Source organism: Xiphophorus hellerii, chromosome 2 (assembly GCF_003331165.1).
Source record: "Xiphophorus hellerii strain 12219 chromosome 2, Xiphophorus_hellerii-4.1, whole genome shotgun sequence".
NCBI lineage: Eukaryota > Metazoa > Chordata > Actinopteri > Cyprinodontiformes > Poeciliidae > Xiphophorus > Xiphophorus hellerii.
The window spans coordinates 7,029,383-7,049,043 of NC_045673.1; the positions used below are offsets into that span (position 1 = coordinate 7,029,383).

The 19,661-nt window shown below is 38.9% G+C and overlaps 1 protein-coding gene across 1 annotated transcript; it reads left to right on the forward strand.

Moving 5' to 3' along the window:
• Window positions 1–12: 12 nt before the first annotated feature.
• Window positions 13–15,684, forward strand: rfx7b (regulatory factor X7b). The gene is given in 11 exon segments (XM_032581784.1): window positions 13–411; window positions 3,441–3,474; window positions 7,066–7,151; window positions 7,496–7,534; window positions 7,631–7,753; window positions 7,833–7,949; window positions 8,621–8,705; window positions 8,790–8,997; window positions 9,730–10,025; window positions 10,711–12,350; window positions 12,352–15,684. Coding segments are annotated over 11 exon segments (4,377 nt in total). The 5' UTR covers window positions 13–283; the 3' UTR covers window positions 13,973–15,684.
• The last annotated feature ends 3,977 nt before the right edge of the window (window positions 15,685–19,661 follow it).

Genomic DNA, 19,661 nt, shown 5'->3' on the forward strand with positions numbered 1-19,661 from the left:
CTTGCTGGCTGCTGCAGGCGTGCTATTTTGCAGCAGCGGAGACACCTCTGCGAAATGCCTTTTGTATGCCCGGCTGGTGTTTTTTCCTTGTTTTTTTTTTTTTTTTTTTTTTTTGGTTTCGTGAGGGGTCCTACCACAGTGTTTTTGTAGCCATGCTCTGCGCTGGGTCCGGCGGGGCTGTCCTAGCTGACTGAGCCGCTCCGGCAGCGGTGGGTCCGGGTGCAGTGCACAGCCGGGGGATGAGGCCTACTTGTTAAAGCTCCCCCACCACCCCGCCGTCGCGATGGCTGATGATCAACAACAACCTGGTCAGAAGCCTGCCTCGGGATTAGGCTCTCTTCCAGCGCTGGTGCCAGGACTCCAAGGGCCCGAGGCCAACGCGTTGCAGTTCAAAATAAAGAATTCAATTTGGTAAGGATGGTGCTGATCCATCAAAAGCTAGCCTCACAACCATCGTCTCTGACCATGGTAGAGGCAGGGAGGCAGTGATCTGCACAAAGCGGCCGAGAATAACACGCGTTTCCCCGAGCTAGCCTCGGTTTCGTCACCGGAACACGCATGCAGGGATCCGGAGACGGTGTCCGGGTTCGGGGTGATGCGGTAATAAGACGGTAGAGACGGGCAGGTAGCAGCTCTGATCATTAGCATGGAGCCATAGGAGGCCATGTTATAATAGATGACACCAACCCCACCGGTGGTGCTGATGCTCAGGATGATGACAGGTGTCACAGCAGAATGCTGCACAGACTCGGACTCACTCTGATTTTCTACCACGCTGCACACATGCCTGCACATTATACTATGTAATTATCAGCTTTAAACATGTTTAGCCTGATTTCTGCTGTGCAACATCTGAATACCCAAATAGAATGATTTTAAAAACAAACCCTATATATGTTTATATATACATTTAATTCAGTAAGTAGGTAATAAACAATGTGATAGTTTAAGGCAGGGAAGGGCGATATGGATTTAAAGTTTATCGTGATGATTAGGGGTGCACCGCTTGCCGCAATAAGCAATAAATCAATTAGTGGCATGAGTTCAATAATTTCCTTTTGCATGATTTATTGAAAAAAAATTCTTCAGTCTGATAGGCTGGTCTCCACTAATTGAAGGACAATTTTATTTAGAGATATTTTATAAGCTGTTTCTGTTGGGGTTTTTTAAATTTATTTTGGATATTTAAAATGTCTTCCAGTTAAGTGTTAAATGTTCATTTCAATTTAAAGTTTATTGATATCTGAGAATGTGTTCTTGAATTATTTATGACATTACCATTATGCCATACTTGAAAATGGTCTCAAAACAACAATATTATCCGTTTATCGAAATAACTTTTGGGACAATTTATCATCTAGCTGATTGGTGGATATTATCAGCCTATCACCATACTCCTAAGATTAAGAGAACTGGGACCGATTTATTGGTTGGTGGATTTATCAATACGCCCCTAATTGTGACAATGATAAAAGTGACCATATGAAGTATTTATTGTTCCTGTTTTAAGTAACTGTATGGCTGCAACTTTGTGTTACAAAAATTATAGCCTCCAAAACCCCAAAACCTGCTCTTGAAAAACATTTCCATTTGCAATATGCTTCCATAGAACACCAGTCACATCAAAAATGTGATTTATTATTACTAAATTGCAAATCGGATCTGCGTTTAATTATATTTTCAGGTTTATTTATATTTATTGAATGCTTTTAGTGAACAAACAGTGGAAAAAATAGTAAAACTAACAAAACAGACAATGTTGGGGGGGTTAAACATCATCAACTGGGATATATTGGCAACAGTAAATCAAAATTATCGTAATAAGAAATTCATCTCTATATGATAAATTTATAAACTATATGATAAATCGTTATCATTAATTGGGTTCCTGGTATGAAAAAAGATTTGTTGTTGCTGCTATTCTTAGATAAACAATACAATATTGTGTTGTTTATCATATTGTTTATCATTTATTGTGAGAAATTTCTTATAAGAATTTAAATTTATTGTCAAGATAAATTTCACTTATTGATGTTGAATAGGAAACAAACCAAAACTGTTTGGTTTTTGTTTTTTGTTATGATCAGAAATTTTATTTTTGTTATTTTCTAAACTGTTTGTTTCCCGAACGCATCCATTATACAAAACCTGATTAAATGCAGTTATTCTGTGCAGTTTACTGATATAAATCACTTTTTAAGTAAGTGGTGTAGTGAAGATGCTGATTGTAAATGGAAATATTTTTTCAAGAACAATATTTGTGGCGATATAAAGGCTGTGTCATGCAGTCACAGCCTTTCAGTTACCTATAAAAACAAGTAATACGTTGTTTTTTTTATCATAATCCTTATTGTTATCTACAATAGCACCACAAATTATCGTGATTAAGTCCTAAATCCATATTGCCCACCCATATTATGTTGCCTTTCATTTCCTTTAAATATTCATCATCCTTTGATGAATGAAAGCAATAAAATAACTTCCTATTTGCAAAGCAGTTTTTGATATCCACTGTGCAGATTTAAAAAAAATTATATTCACCCAAAAAAAGTCATCAGTTCCTCTGAGGATTGGAGAATATAATAATTTATAAATCCTTAATTTTCACATTCAAGGTGCATTTGTTGTTTTTAAAATACAACACATAGCAGATATTAGTGTTATTTATAGTAATTTCTGAGCTTTTACTGTTTTTTTTATTATGTTTTGTTGGATTAAGGTTCATTCAGTTTGGTAACCACACAGAAAAATACAATTGTGGCCAATATTGTGGCATTTACATCAAAAATTAAAATATTTATAACATGTTATAACTCTGCTTGTTTTCAAACAGAAAAAGCAACACACCAGGTAAAATAATGTGACATATTGAGATATGTCCCATATCATATATATATATATATATACCCAATTTTTCTTTCTTTTTTCTAACTTTTCCAATATCCTGATGTTCTCACTGCTCCTCTTAATTTTGATCTTGTCTCTAAAGTTTTTCAGCAGCTCCATTCAAAACTTTAAATCCTCAAAGTCGATTTCAATTCAATTAAAATAAAAAAAACTTCCCAAAAGGAATCTAAATGTTGTCGTAGTTCATAGTCATCCAAACATCTTCAGAGTCGTCCATAAATGGTGAAGCTGTAGGCAGGAGGGATCTCCAGTAGCAGTCAGTCTTGCAACAACTCTGACGAGGCCTCTGACCCAAGACAGTCTCGTTTAGGGTATCACTTGGGCATCTGAGATGCTAGTTAGCTGCTCTTCATTTGTAAAACCAATAACCTGTTGCCATAGTTACACATCATCGAGGACAGCTTCACTGCATTCAAAGCTAGAAGGAAATAAGAAAATGTTTACAAAAGAGCAAAGAAGAAGAGATACATGAACTATTGTAGTAAATTATTGTGATGCAAATTGTTCTGATATTGTTTTCTTTCTCATTGTAGCAAATCTGTACAATCAAAAGTGGACAGCATATTGGTAAGTTACTGGATCTCCAACTATATGTTTTTTTCCCTTTAATATCTCATCATTTTACATCAAATATTACGTTATATTATCCTAACCCTGACATGTTGATGCTTATTGTAATTTTTCAAATAAGCTAACTTACTGAAATTTTTTTATATTTTCATTATTATTATAATTATTATTTTATTTTATTTAAAAAATCTAATTCAATTTTTTTATTTATAATAAATGTATTTATTCAAATGAATAAATTCATTTCTTTATTCAAATAACATATTTATTTATTTATTCAAATAAATATTTTATTTTTGTATTCCAGTAAATAATAAATTATTTATTTGAATAAATGCAAAATTAATACATTAATAATTAATAATAATAATAACAGAAGTATTTTAATTTCAACCTATGTGTGTAGAGTTTGGCAGCCCTCAGTTCTAACATTTCTAAAATACATTTTACTTCTTTAAATCAAATTTTAAAAATTACATTTTATTTTAAATTTTATGGAACATTTAATAAAATTTAAACTTTACTTCATTGTTTAATCAGATTTATTTGAATAAATAAATAGAGTTTATGTATTAATATTTTGTATTAACTTATTAAATTGGTTTTGCAGTATTTTACAAATATATACCCTTTTTAGATGTATAAATCTTCAAATATATTTTATACGTTGTATACAAGATATTTTCATTTGAAAGTATTTGATGCTTTCTGTTCCTGCATATTTATTTATGAACGTTTGCAGGTTTATTTTTAGATTTTCTAATCAGAAAAAGCAACACGTTTCTCCTCTGCTGGCTCTATTTGTCAACATTTAGGTTTGGATTTGTTGCAGCTGAAGTGGATCACAGATGTTTTTCTCTACAAGGCGGCAACGGTGACATCAAAGCGATGCGATCACGCTTTGTCTATTTTTTGTCACACAAATAAAATAGAAAGTATTTTAATTTCAACCTATGTGTGTAGAGTTTGGCAGCCCTCAGTTCTAACATTTCTAAAATACATTTTACTTCTTTAAATCAAATTTTAAAAATTACATTTTATTTTAAATTTTATGGAACATTTAATAAAATTTAAACTTTACTTCATTGTTTAATCAGATTTATTTGAATAAATAAATAGAGTTTATGTATTAATATTTTGTATTAACTTATTAAATTGGTTTTGCAGTATTTTACAAATATATACCCTTTTTAGATGTATAAATCTTCAAATATATTTTATACGTTGTATACAAGATATTTTCATTTGAAAGTATTTGATGCTTTCTGTTCCTGCATATTTATTTATGAACGTTTGCAGGTTTATTTTTAGATTTTCTAATCAGAAAAAGCAACACGTTTCTCCTCTGCTGGCTCTATTTGTCAACATTTAGGTTTGGATTTGTTGCAGCTGAAGTGGATCACAGATGTTTTTCTCTACAAGGCGGCAACGGTGACATCAAAGCGATGCGATCACGCTTTGTCTATTTTTTGTCACACAAATAAAATAGAAAGTATTTTAATTTCGACCGATATGCGTAGAGTTTGGCAGCCCTCCGTTCTGTTGCTCCTAAAACCTGATCCACCGCTTGGCTCCTCTGATGCGAAAACATCAAACGAGATCCGAATGACGCGATTATAAAACGAGACGTGGAAGAGGCGGATTCTGTCTTTTGTTTCCCGGCCTAAAATAAATAAAACATCTCTAATATATGAATGCATTCATGTTTTTTTCAGAAGTGGAAGAAACACGGTTCCGACACAATCTGGAAAAATTATTTAATCTGATTTATTTTTCTTGTCTGGAGAGAAAATGGAGAAAAGAAAACCAGGATTTAAAAAACAAGTTTGAATTTCAGACTTTATCCTAATCTTTGTGTCCTTACTTTCTTTACTTTTGTTTTCCCTCTTTCCTTATTTATGTTCTTCCCTTCTTCCTTGTGTTCTTTATTTCTTGTATCCTTCCTTCCCTCTTTCCATCTTTGTGTCCTTCCTCTGCTTCCTCTCTCCCTTACAGTCCTTCCTTTTTCCTGTTTTTCATTTCCTTATTTTTCTTCCTTAACCGTTTGTGTCCTACTTGTCTTCTTTCTGTTTTTCCTTCCTTCTTTGTATTGTTGTATCCTCTTTTACTTCTATCTGTCCATTCTTTATTCTTTGTATACTGAAAATACTTTGTCAGAAGTAAAACATTAACAGTGTGGATCTTTTCAAATGTAATCCAGTAAATATTTCTTCGTTCCCTTTAAGATAATTTTAAGAGATATTTCCAGGAATATTGCTTCATACATTCAGAAATATTTCAATGCTTTTTACTGGTTGAATTAAAAATAAAAGTTTAAGTTTCTCTCACAAACTTGAAACTTTTAAAACTGCCACTGAAGCCTTTTGTTTTGGTAGTTTGTAACTGAGGCCTGCTTTCGTTTCCAAACAGGATGTGCGACTCGTAGTAAACGGCGTTTTCAGTGGCGTCTGATTGGCTGACGGCTCGTTCATTTGGGTTCTCATGGCAACAAAAAGGCAAACAGACGAGTGAGAGGCGATATTAATCCATTCTTAGAAATTCAGCAGAAGGCCAGTCGGAGCACTCAGATGGTTCTGCAATCTTAAGTATTTTTATATCGCTGATATTTAAACACTAAAGCAGCTAGCTGCTATATTCACAGTAAATTTGCCTTAGAATCGCCTTGGCATTTACTTAAATAGATCACTTTTTACCAGTTAGTTTGGTTATTTAATTTGACTGCGCTGTAATATACTTTAGATCAAACCAGATTTGAATCTGTGTTTATAATTAGATTGTTTGAAACTGATTTGATGTAATAATTGAGCCTGTTTTATTTTAGATGACATTTATTTTGATTTGCATCTATGTAAACATAACGCACTAAATTTAACGTTCTGAACAGAGGTAAATACACCAATGTTTACGGAAAAACGGACTTTTCCAGTTCGCTATGCTTCTAATATACAATCAGAGAAAAAGAGAGAAAGAAAGGACACAAGAAAAGAAAGAAGGATAAATTGAAGGACGGAAGGAAGGAGGGAGGGAAGGAATCAAAGAGAAATTTGAGTTAGGAAGGTCACAATTAAGAAAGGAAGGAAGAACACAATGGATGACATAAGGAAGGAAAGATTTAGTGATATAAGGAAGAAAAATGAAACAGAATGAAGGAGGGAAAGAGATAACTGAGTTGGGAAGGGCACGAGGAAGGAAGGAAGGAAGAATGCACACGAGGAAGGAAGAACATCAGCAAAAAAGGAAAGAAGGGCACAGGAAAAGAATGAAGGAAAGGAAAAAGGAATGAAGGAAAGAGGAGATAATTAAAAATAAGGATAGAGGAAGGAAGATTGGACATGTTGAAGGACAGAATGAAAGGGGGAAAAAAGGGAAAGGAAGTATCTGAGGAAGGGAGGAAGGACACAGAGAATGAAGGACGAATGGAAGGACAAAATTTAGACGATAAAAATCTGGAAATACAAATACTCTAAATTTTAAATGCTCCACACTTCTCCAGGTTCTGTAAGAATTTATAAGCAAATTAAATGGTGATAAATTATTTTTTATGTCATGTTTATTTAAACAATCTCTCCTTTGTGTTGTTTTTTACAGCAAGATGTTGAGAAGTTTACAGACATCGAAAAGCTCTACCTCTACCTTAAGTTGCCTTCTGGTCCCAGCAGTGGCAATGATAAAAGGTAGGAAACACAACAAACTAAAGTTTAACGCTTTGCTTCTTCCCCACAGGAAAACCTTTTTATTAATTCCTTTTACATTCTTGAACTGTGTGTCACTTCTGCCAGCTATTAAAATCCCTGTTCACTGGCTAAAATCAAGCTGAACAAGTTTAATGGCAGCTTTATTTCCTATTCGCCACATTTATTTATTGATTTTTTACCTTTTTGGCTGCATCATTTTTGATTATCAGTATGAACCAAAACACTGAAATATCTCTAGATTCCTGCTCTATACCTAGCTGTCTGTGTGTCATTTGTTTCCCCATATCTATTCATCACCCCGACCCCCAAATTCTGCCCATTTGGACTGGGAATGAGAGGGGGTCCTCTACTGCTGGATTATGGTATTACAGTTTCTGTATTCGCAAGAAAAATGATGCGGGGCAGTCCAGGACTCGGCGCACTCACCAGATTTCTCTTTTGTTTTGGCCCCTTTTCAGTGATCAGAGTTCCATGTCGTCGAGCCGTACTCAACAGATGTATGCATTCAACTGGATACGCAATCACCTAGAAGAGCACCCGGAGACGTCCCTCCCCAAGCAAGAGGTGTACGACGAATACAAGTGGGTGAAGCGAGAGATACGCAGAAAATGTATTTTGTTTTAATGAGAAGTGATGTGAAAACAATCTGGTTTTGTTCAGGAGCTATTGTGACAATCTTGGCTACAATCCACTGAGTGCAGCAGACTTTGGGAAGATCATGAAGAATGTCTTTCCCAACATGAAGGCCCGTCGTCTGGGCATGAGGGGAAAATCCAAATATCCTTACAATGAAATCAATATGTTCAAACACTGAATGAATGTTTATTTATTGCAGATGTCCAGTTTCAGATTTTGTAAAGTTAATTGCTATAATTAGCAGAATTCTTCTTTCCAGATTTCTTACAGTGATCAGTACTCTGCAAAAACACAAAATCTTACCTAGTATTTTTGATTTACTTTGTGTTGCAAATATCTTATTACACTTGAAAAAAGACAAACTAGCAACTTTTCAGCAAGTTGTAGGATCTTGTTTTAAATCAATAATTCTTCAAAATTGATAAAATACCAATATTACCAATAAAATGCCCTATTTTATTTGATTAAATAAAATATGTTATTTATTTATCAAAACAAATAAAATATTTATTTTTTATTTATTTGTTCTACATCATTTATATATACGTATATATATATATATATATAATAAGGCTGCACAGTGGCACAGATTGGTAGCACTGTTGCCACCAACTGAAGGTCCTGGGTTCAATTCCCAGGCCCAGGGTCTTTCTGCACGGAGTTTGCATGTTCTCCCTGTGCATGCCCCTACATTTCAAAGTGGTTTCAAGTTTGTGACAACCTGGGAACTTTGGTTCCTGATGCCAAGATAATCAGAGAATCATCCTCGGTTTGGATCCGACTCTTGTTCTGAAGCCTTAACTCCTTCGCACATACTGCTACAGCGGGTTAAGAAAGAAAGCTTTTGTTCACATGCCATCCCTACCCAACCTGGATCTGCAGAAATCTGGTGACGGGGTGAGTTGCAGCAAATCTCGCTTCACTCGAACCTTACTAAACCATTTCAGTATTCCTAAACCGGCTCTGCTGCTGTTTGGACAGTGTGAGCTGATGGAGTCAACAGGTCAGTCTCCCAGCGCCGAGGATGAGATGAGATCCGCGGCCTGTGGGCTGGTGTGTGAGTGGGCTCAGAAGGTGCTGAGCCGTCAGTTTGACAGCGTGGAGGACCTGGCTCGCTTCCTGCTCAACAGTCACTACATTGGTACAAAGTCCATGGCTGCTCTCACTGTTATGACTGGAACACCCACAGGTAGAATACCCGCTGCAGGGATCGCATCTGTTTGTGTGTGTTGGACGCTCACTCTGCCGATGCTAGAAAAAAAGCGGACTGACTGGTTTACGTTCTTTTAATAACTTCGTATGGTTGCTGCTGTATGCACAATATTTTTAAAGCAATTTACAGATAAACAGATGTTTTCTTTTTGCTATGAATACATCCTATTCCATTATTATCTGCAACAAAAACACAAATAAAGCAGATAATATTATTATTGAAAGAGTCAGGCAAATATAAATTTTTACTGTAATAATCAAGTGTTACTTTAACAACAGCATCACATATCCAAAATCTGACTTGTTTTTTACTTTGGCACCAAATTTATAACTCTTCCAAACATCAACCATGAACTTTTTTACAGTAGGTAATCTATTTATCTTCAGTATATGTATAATATGTGACTATTTCCACATATCATCAACAGAATTGACATATACCTAAGAAATTTGGTTATTTTGTTTTGAATTTTGAGATTTACTGATTGACACAGAAGTAGAATTTTTAGAGTTTAAATTCTAAATTTTGTGAAAAAAGTCAGAATTTTGAGATTAAAGTCAGGTTTTATTTACTTGAAGCAGATCAGACAGGAAATGAACAGAGACAGAAGTGTGGAAGACATTCAGCAAATTTCTGAAAATGTAATTTTGACATGCGTAATGTGTCTGATCTCTATAGATTCTTCTTGAACTGTTCTTGCCTTGACAGGAATGAAGACCCCAACTCCAGCCTCTGCATTTGTTCCCACTGCTGAGGCAAACTCTTTCCAGCCCCAAGTGAAGACCCTGGCATCGCCCTCTGTTGACGCAAAGCAGCAACTGCAGCGCAAAATCCAGAAGAAGCAGCAAGAGCAGAAGCTTCACTCACCACTGCCCAGTGAGACGCAGGTGAAGCGGACAGAGGCCAGTACGCCCGGACCCACCATCCCCTGTGGCAGTCCTGCTCTGCTGTCCCCTCAGCCAACCATAGGAATCGTAGTAGCAGCCGTCCCCAGCCCAGTCCCGGTACATGTCCTGACTTTTTCTCCATTTTCTTATCTCCAGAGTAGGACTGCGATTATTTTAGTCATCACACTGCATAAACACCAAATCTTACCAAGTATTTTGAGTCTGGTTTCTAGTGCAAATATCTTAGTACACTTGAAATGAGACAAAATCAACTCAAAAGTAACTTTTTATCAAGACATAGAGGCTTGTTTTAAGTAAATAATTCCTATATATTGATGAAAAAGTGCCAGTTCTATTGGCAGATTATCTCATTAACAAGACATTTTTTCATGTTATAAGTGAAATAACCTGCCAATGGAACTAGTACTTTTTCATCAATTTAAGAGATCATTTCCTTAAAAACAGCTGACTAAATCTTGCTGAAAAGTTACTTTTTAGTTAGTCTCATTTTAAGTGTTCTAAGATATTTGCACTAGAAACTAGACCCAAAATACTTGGGAAGACTTGGTGTTTTTGCAGTGCACTCCATAGTGACAAGCTTGTCAGAAATGAAAGCGTTGTGCAACACCGATAATCATCGTGCAGGAATACAGTGCACTACATAGTAAAACATCATTTAATGAAGCCTAAAGGAGTTTTATGAATCAAAGCACTCAAATCATTTGATGAATTGTTACAGCCCTACTCCAGAGATGTGGTTTATGTGTATAAGTGTACCAATAAATGGTGTTTTGTTCCTCAGGTACAGAGAAACAGGCAGTTGATGACCTCACCGAGCCCTGTGGGGACAGCGGAAGGAAAAGTGTTGCCTGTAAACTTCCAGGTTGTCACTCAGTCTCTCAAACAGTCTCCCAAGACACCCCAGAATGTCCCAGCAAGTCCCGTGGGAGACAGACTGGCACGACATGGCACGCGGTATGCCCAAATCCTTCCCAAGCCCTCTGCCACGAGTGCCATAACCCTGCGCTCCCCACCCACGCTGCTCATCACCAACAGCCCCATAAAGACCGTGATGCCCTCTCCCCACGTCAGCTCTGTCAACGTGGTGAAGATGACGGCTATTGCTCTGGCCCCCAGCAGCAGCAGTAACAGCAGTGTGCGACCAGCCTCTGCTGGTGTGAGCGTCGCAGCTGCTTTGGACGATTCCCAGCTGTCCCAGAGTGGGAATTCGGCAGCTCCCCAGTCTCCTGCAGTCAAACCTGCTGTAACATTGACCCCAACCCTCTCTGCGGACGCCAAAGGGTTGTCGGACGCTGGAAGTGACAATAATTCCTTGTCTGGGACAGAGAAACATGTAGGAGGAGCCAAAGAGGAGAAAATGGTAAAATTCAGAGCTGCAAGTGAGCCAAGCTTTTTGGTTAAATGTTCCCCAGGACCAGAGAAAGGGTTGCGGACAAAGAGTGACTCCGCCTCCCCTCCCAGCTCTGCATCTGGGACTCAGGACAGCAATAACAGTAACTGCCATGACAGTACTTTGTACTTGACTGTTGATAATCAGAACTTCAATGGCAACACGCCGTCCAACGGCTCGTCCGCTGTTACTCTCACATCTAAGGATGCCTGCCTAGATGCCAAGAGCCCCAGGAAGCGTGCAGCTGGGGAATCCCACGTTATTCCTGTCAAGAGGGTGTTTATCTCCCAGCAACCGGTTGCTGTCATTGACAATCCCAAACCTGGGTTGAACACTGCAATGAAGAGAATTCCCAGACCAGGAACCCCTGCGAGACCAGAGAGTGCCCCCTGCAAAGGGATTGCCAAACACACGGCGTTGGGGCCCACACAGATCCTTGCACTTACAGACGCACCTCTCACGCACACCGAGGGAACGCAGACTGCCGCAAAACAGCAAGATTCAAAACACGAGGACCATTCCATCGCTGTGGATCCCTCTGCTGGACCAGCAGGAAGCAACGCGTCCGACCACACGCTACTGCAGCAGATCACCGGAGACCCTCGTGCCGTTACGGCCAACTCAGGACCACACGAAGCCTCTGTGAGCGATTTAAAGAGCACAATATGGGAGCCTCAGCAGATACCAGCAGAACACAAACAGGCTCCCACTGACCAGCTCTCCATGATGGCTCAACCGTCCGATGCCTCGGGCCAGCTCACCCTCACGCAGATGGTCGACTTTGCCAGTTCTCAGCCGAACATGGACTACTTCTCGTTCAACGATGACGACATGACGCAGGATAGCATTGTGGAAGAGCTGGTCCAGATGGAGGAGCAGATGAAACTGAAGGGCCTCTTTGGGAACTGTGTTGACGTGTCCGGGTTGCAAGGTCAGTCGGCCGGCGGTCAGGGCTCTATCCTCGCCGCCCATCAAACCAGTTCGACCTTCTACCACTCGACTCACAGCAGCACCACCCCGGTTCAGACCCCCCCCGACTCCGACACCCACCCCGACGCCAACTCCCACTTCTGAGATGACGCTCGCGCACAGCCTGACCCGAGAGAGCCCCTGCTCCCGAATGGCTCCCGTCACCCCAATAGATGGAGCAATGGGCCGGCACACCCCAATTAGCACGCCGCTGTCCAACTGCAGCAGCAGCGTGCCGCCGAGCCCCGTGGAGTGCAGGAACCCTTTTGCTTTCACTCCCATAAATTCGAGCATCACGGGATATCATGATGCGAGCATCGTCTCCAGCAGCCCTGTCAAACCCATGCAAAGGCCCATGGCGACGCACCCTGACAAGGCCAAGCTGGAGTGGATCAACAACCGTTACAACAGTAACTCTGCCGGACCTCTGTCTAACCACAGCATCGGCATTCTGCCAAGCTACCAAGACCTGGTGGACGATCAGTTTCGCAAACCTCACGCATTTGCAATTCCTGGCCAGTCGTTCCAGTCTCAGGCGAGCCAGGACAGCGCTCACTTTGGACGCATTACTCCAATTTCTCCAGTGCAGCAGCAGCAGGCAAGTGGTGTAACGACTCCCACCAAGCAGGAGAGTTTTGCCGTACCTGCACCGCTAGATAACAAGGCTTCCGCCTCAACTGCGTCCAACACTTTCCGTTGCCGCAGCGTTAGTCCCGCTGTGCGGCAGAGGAACTTCAGCGGTAATACCAACCCTCCAGCCACCACCACGAGCACCACAACAACGACTCAAGCCGTGGTCTCGCCCTTTAACTCCCCCATAACCTCAGAGGTGCTCAGCATCCTGTCCAACAGCCAGACTGTCAGCTCTGTGCACAGCATGGTGCAGCGCAGCCAGTCCGTACCTCTGAACATCATGATGCAGAGCGAGATGCTGCCTGTGCAGGGTCAGAGTAACACCGCCAAGATCACCAGCGTCCTCCTCAGCAAGATGGAAGCAGACGGAGACGACTCCGTCCGTGGTCTGGGCATCAACAACCTCCCCTCTAATTACACGGCCCGCATGAACCTCACCCAGATTCTAGAGACGGCTCCGAGCTTCTCGGGAGGAACCGCATCCCAGAATCAACTGCCCGTCAACTCCAGCCCTGCTGCCTTCGAGCTCCAGCAGCATGGCTACCTCACAGCTGGGGACACTCAAGCACAAGCAGGTCCCAGTGAGCAAGACCAGCACCAGCAGCAGCAGCAGCTCCGAGAAGATCCCGCGCAGACACAACCGCAGCTTCTCCTCCAGAGCACACAGCAGCAGCAGCAGCAGGAGGCGGAGGATGAACAGCAGCAACTCGATTTCAACAACACTGTCAAGGACTTGCTGGGCGAGGACGGACTCAATCCCAGCTCCCAACTGGTGGGTCAGGTCGCCTCAGAGCTCAACGCAGTGGCGTCCGACTTCTCCAATGACATCAGACTGACCTCAGATCTGTCCAGTAGCATCACTGACCTTAACACGTTGGACGCCAACTTGCTGTTTGACCCCAATCAGCAGCAGGAGCAGTACGAAGACTCGACACTGGAAGAACTAAAGAACGACCCACTTTTCCAGCAGATATGCAGTGATACTGTGAATTCTGGTTTTGAGTGGCTAGAGAGCAAAGACCAGCCTACTACCGTGGAGATGCTGGGTTAACGTTCTCTTCTACTCTGTATGATTTATGTTCTCTGTTTGTTCAGTTTGGTGCACATGTAATATATCTGTTTTTAACCCATAGTTTGTCGGAGTTTGTCTGGACTTTGGCCGTTTGTTCTGTTCAAAGTGCCATGCTTACCAGAGCAATCTCCCGCCACCTTTCTTCCCTCACTCATCATTTGTCAACAATATTTCAGTATTTTGCTCACTTTTCTCCCTCATCTGAGTCTAAAATGTTAGCATTTCAAGAGAAGGGTGCGAACACTCTGTGGCAGCATGCACCAACTAACAAAGAGCAGATATGTGCGTTTTGAAGGGTAATCTTTATTAATGCAATATTTATACTTTACGAACAACAAAGGAATAGGAAATGCTTTGCAAATCTGGCACACGAGACTTCACCGAAAAAGAAAAACATATTCTCCTTTTAACGTGTGCAGTTCAAGTTCAACCAAATGGAGACAATATTGGTTATCGTGGTATATGCACACAAAAGTTGTTGTACGTTTGCCTGCCATATCAAAAAAATATAAAAAGGACAGCATCTTAAGCTGCCAGGTGCTGAATTTCTGACATAATCTTTATACTTTTATCATAAACCAACATCAGTGAAAAACTGATTCATGTGTGAAACCTCTCAAAGCCTATACTTCATGTACTGTTTATTATCTTCAAAAAAAGGGAGTTTGTGGGTTATTAGGGAGAAGATGGAGATGCAGGCCACTTTGTGGAGTATTTATTGAAAAAATTCAACAACTTGGCTGCCTTATTCCCAAAGTTTAAGGCCTTACGCCATTGTTAGATGAACTGTATATAGTATAATGTTAAGATATCCAGAGCTTCATCCTTTCATGGCAGCTGTTACTCTCATGTTTTAAGTTCCTTTCTCTGTTCTTGCTTTGCATTGTTACAAGATAGACGGGTGCTGCTCATTTCCATTTTTCATAAGTCTTTTTTTAGATGTTTCTTGGGAATGAAATGGAGCTGTTGGTGGCATTTTGTACCAGCCATGGTACCAATTTGTACCTGGTAGGAGGGCATTTCATACCCAATTTGACAACTGAAGAGTTGAAGTGATTTTCCATGATCTCCTTATAGTTTGTATTTGGTTATGTAACAGCGAAAAATACTATTGCTTAAGCTGCGTTTCAGTATGCCACCCTGAACCTTTTCCTACCTGGAACCTTTTATATTACCCTGGCCGTATGTGGGGTGCAATGGGTGTTGTAAGGTGCAAAACCGTGTTGTTTATCTAAATGACGTCCAGAATGGCTGAAATGTAACAATTTAAAAGCTCCTTTTGACTTCAGGAACATTTTTGAGGAGTCAGTGTTGTTTTCTGGGCCCATTTTAAAGCTATTTCAAAACGATCCATCTTGCCACGGGACTATTTTAGTGTTTTAGCCCTTTTAAGCTATAATGCAAAAATAAAGACAGCTACAAACCTTCTGGAAGATTAACACATTTCAATTTAAGTAATGAGGCGTTGCTAAAGGCCATCTACAACATGTTTCTCAGGCTTAAATTATTAAGTTTCTATGAAATTTAAAATTTTATATTTAAAGTGATTTTAATATAGCTTTAGTTTCAACACTTGCAAAAATTACTGAAAATCAGCAGAAATAAAAGTTCCTGTTGCTATTATTTTTGCAACAGGAGCGCCTGTTTCACATTCAGCTTCTGAATAAGATCTTGGTCAACAGTGGGACATTCCCACTCACTGTCAGCATGCGCAATGTGCATGAACTGCACTGATTTGGACTCTCACTCTTCTTAGCCTCCTTCTCCCCAGAATTTAATTTCCTGGAACCATTTACGGTACATTAACCCAGCTGTTTGTTGCATACATTTTGACAGTATAATGGAAATCTGTGCTGTTTATGTCAATTATGTGCACACTAATAAGTGACTAAAATGCTTGGAGAATAAAAAAAATATCTGAAATGTTTAGGAATCTCTCGCCACAAAGCTCCACCATGAATTTTCACCAAAAGAGCTACCCTGCTACCAGGGCCGTTTTCTGGGGTGAATTCCCAGAAAACGGCCCTGACGGTTGGATTTAGTTCTGGTTCCTGCAGTGGAAATGATGAGGGTTAAAAAATGGTCCCAGAAAAATGCACTGTTCCTGGAAAAGGTTACTGTATTTGAAACAAACCTTTAGTCATTTTAGTTCGATCAGGGGTCATGTTTGTTGCGATGTTTACTAAGTTTCATATGCGATGTTTACTAAGGTCCAAACAGGAATCAGAAATAAAATAAATGGAAATAGGCTGAGATTTCTATGAGCATTTCAATAATTCATAAAAACCCTTCACTAGCAACAGAAATGAACGGATATGCAAAGAATTACGTGTGGACTGATTTGTTTATGGAAAAGAAGCAATGAATTGGTGGGTTTGAACCGAAGAACCAACTCCATTGGTATCCAAGGTATTGGCTACAACCTTATTGGTGAAAACAAAAATTGCCACGCTGTCCTTTCAATTGTGAGATGTTTTTAGTTTTTTTGCACTCCCAGGCTAGAGAATTTCAACGGCATGGAGAAGGTTTTGCAAACCAGGAGGACCAACAGATTCTTGCATGAGCTTCACGGAAATAATGTTTGTGCAGATCCAGGCCTCATTTTCATGCCAAAGACGATCCGTTTCAAGAATCGTAAGAGATTATTCCACACAGAAACACTCCGCGTTTAGCATCCACAACACAACAGGAAAGTGGGGCAGCATCAGAAATTTAAGAGTTAAGGCTTAAGTTGAATTTTCTGTACAGTTTGTAAAATAGTGAAATGGTCACTGTCCTATGTTTTATAGGTAACCATGGACCTGAAAGCATGTTGAAACCATCACTGCTAGCCAGGTAGGCTCTGTGATACAGTAGGATGCTTGCTTCAGTTTTTTGGCTATATTGTCAATGTTGTAAAAGTCATGTTTAAGCTCCATCTGTAAATACGATAGATACATAGAGATTTGGTGTATCCAGACACTATATTATGGCCATTATCCTAGCTAAGTATGTGCCATCGAAAAGAAAAAAAGAAGCTTAACAGATTTATAGTTGGCAAGATACTGTATGTTGTGTGTTACATTTCTGGCTCAGTGTGTTGTAACAGTAATGCTGTCTGGTCTCGCTTGCTGATTTTATTTGACTATTTTTATTATTATTTTTGGTTTTTATATTCAAAGATAAATAGGTCTCTGCAGTTGCAGAAGTGATGTGTGCTGTGAGCAGGATCATTAGCATGGTATATTAAGAAAAAAAAAAGTTGTGATACTGTTAGCTGGTTGCAGACTTCTCTGTGACATTGTGCTCAAAGTTTGTCAGCAGACACTGGAGGAAAAAAAAAAAAAACAACAAAAAAAAGTTTCAACAAACTTTGGAGGTTCACGTTATTGCACTAAATTTTTACGACACATGGCTTTGTCACACCTTTATGGACAAAAATAATAAATTATGATGGGTGCCCGCTTAGAAAAAGAATAAAAGGAAAGAAAAATATTTTTATGACAAGATGAGTAAGGAAAATAAGTGGATTGTCAGAAAATGACTAATTGTCTTGTAGCAAAATGTGCATTAATCTCAGTGAGATACACGTTTCTTACTCATTCTCATACATGAGAATACAAAGCATTGAGGGGGGGGAAAAAAGCTAGAATAACCTTTTAAAACCTACATGCTCATTATGTTGATAAATGATTGTATACACGCATGTGTGATGACTTCTGTTGTATATTCTTGGTAACCACTGTCTTCTGTGATGTAGGCAGGTTCTGTTAACCAGACTGGCAGTGCTAGTTTCATGAGTTACTTTACATTTTTTTTATTATTATTATTATGATTATTATTATTTTTATTATGTGTGACTGTGCTGTTTACTAAGTTAATGTTTTTCTGGAGTTTTTTTCAATTTGACATTTTCCTATTTTGATAAATGCATTTGTGAAGAAACATGTTTTCTCTTAATTACCTTCTTTAACAACATGGCACTGATATTTGACTTTAAATGAAGGAAATCCGCCTCTTTATGATTACAGCAGCTCCATCAAGCAGTGACTCTTGACTCTTTACCTTTTACTGACCCGACCCTGTTTGACTATCGTGTCCGTTTCTACCAGTAGAAGAAGAAGAAAAAAATCAACCCTCCTCTGTGTTGTTGTCTGGTGTTCTGCTTAATGTACAGTAGCTTGTTAATATTGCAAACGCGTTGTTTCTTTTTCAATGGAAAGTACTCACTGGTGAGATTTTTAAAGTGGTTTTAAAAGCCAATAAACTTTTTTAAAGAATGTTGGTGTCTGTTTATGTGGTGATTATTTAAAATTTTGAGGCTTTTCATCCTATAAAAGACTATAAATACAGTCTGTAAAACATTCTGATTGTCAGTTACTTCATCAATTGCGTAACCTATGCTAAAATTATATTAATATGTTTTGAAATTATATATTTTATTATTGCTTTCTAAAAACACAAACTTTGTTGTTATATTTTGCATAAAGTCATTTTATGCAAAATACGGACAAAAAAAGTAAAAAGCTTTAAATTGAATTAATCTTTTATTAAAGCAATATTGAAAAATGTAGAAAAAACTTTGATTTTAGGACATTCATTCAGCTTTTTAAACTATCTTTAAACTAATTAGCCAAATTACCAAAGCTACAGTTATTGGTATCCTTGCAGTTGATACTTTAACTCCTTTTTGCCAAGAGGACACTTACTCCTCTATCACATTTCACAGGGTTGCATCATTCAAAGAGATGCTGTCTTTTCCCTTCTGCCCTGTCATCCAGACTTCTGGCTCATTTGCTTTCCTCTCTTCTGTTCAGCTTAGAAGTTTTCTATACTTTTTAGGATCAATTACCGATGGAAGATGGTTATTTTTTTTAAGTGTTGAGATTTATTCTGTTTATTTGGCCATCTTTGATCACTGGCATTTTGGAAAACTGGATGTTTTTCAAAATTTCCTGGATCCTGAAAGTGTGATGAACCCACGTTCACTGGAACTTTAGGAGAGAAATAAGACACAACATCAAAATATACCTGGTGTATTTGTTGCTGAAGAGGTCAGTCTTGGCCTCTTTAAAACACATGATTCTCAGTAGAGTGTAGCAGACTCCACATGCTAATGTTTGTGATGGTTAGATAAGAAAAAAACATATTTCTGGCTTACTTTCTAACTATATGAATTTTACATAGTATAACGTTAAGAGTGATGAAACCATGTTCACAGTTAATAGCGTCCAATAAGGACGAAGGTATGAAGACTTGGTGGTTGGTAATTATTATCTTGACTGGAAGTTGAAGTAAGTGGCTGTTTTCTTCCAGATATTACAAAATTTAATGGAAAGTCTTGTCATGTTCTCTAGTCTTTCCCATTTGTGTGGCCAGTGTAAATGTCTATACCAAGTCACTTAAAAAAACACATAGTCATGGATCATTAAATAAAGCTTTGTGGACACAAAATATTAACTTGGAATGTATGAATTTTAAAAATACTTACGGTAAATTTATTTCTAAAGAATTATTAAGGGTGCCAATAAGTTTGGCAATTACTTTTTTTACATGTTTTTTGCTTGTTTGTTGATTTTTTCTGCCCAGTCTGCATGAAGATACTCAATTTCAAGGTTGATTTGAATGTTTTCAATGAGATTACATATTTATCAGGGCTCTCTAAAAATATATAGGTTGCTGTAACACT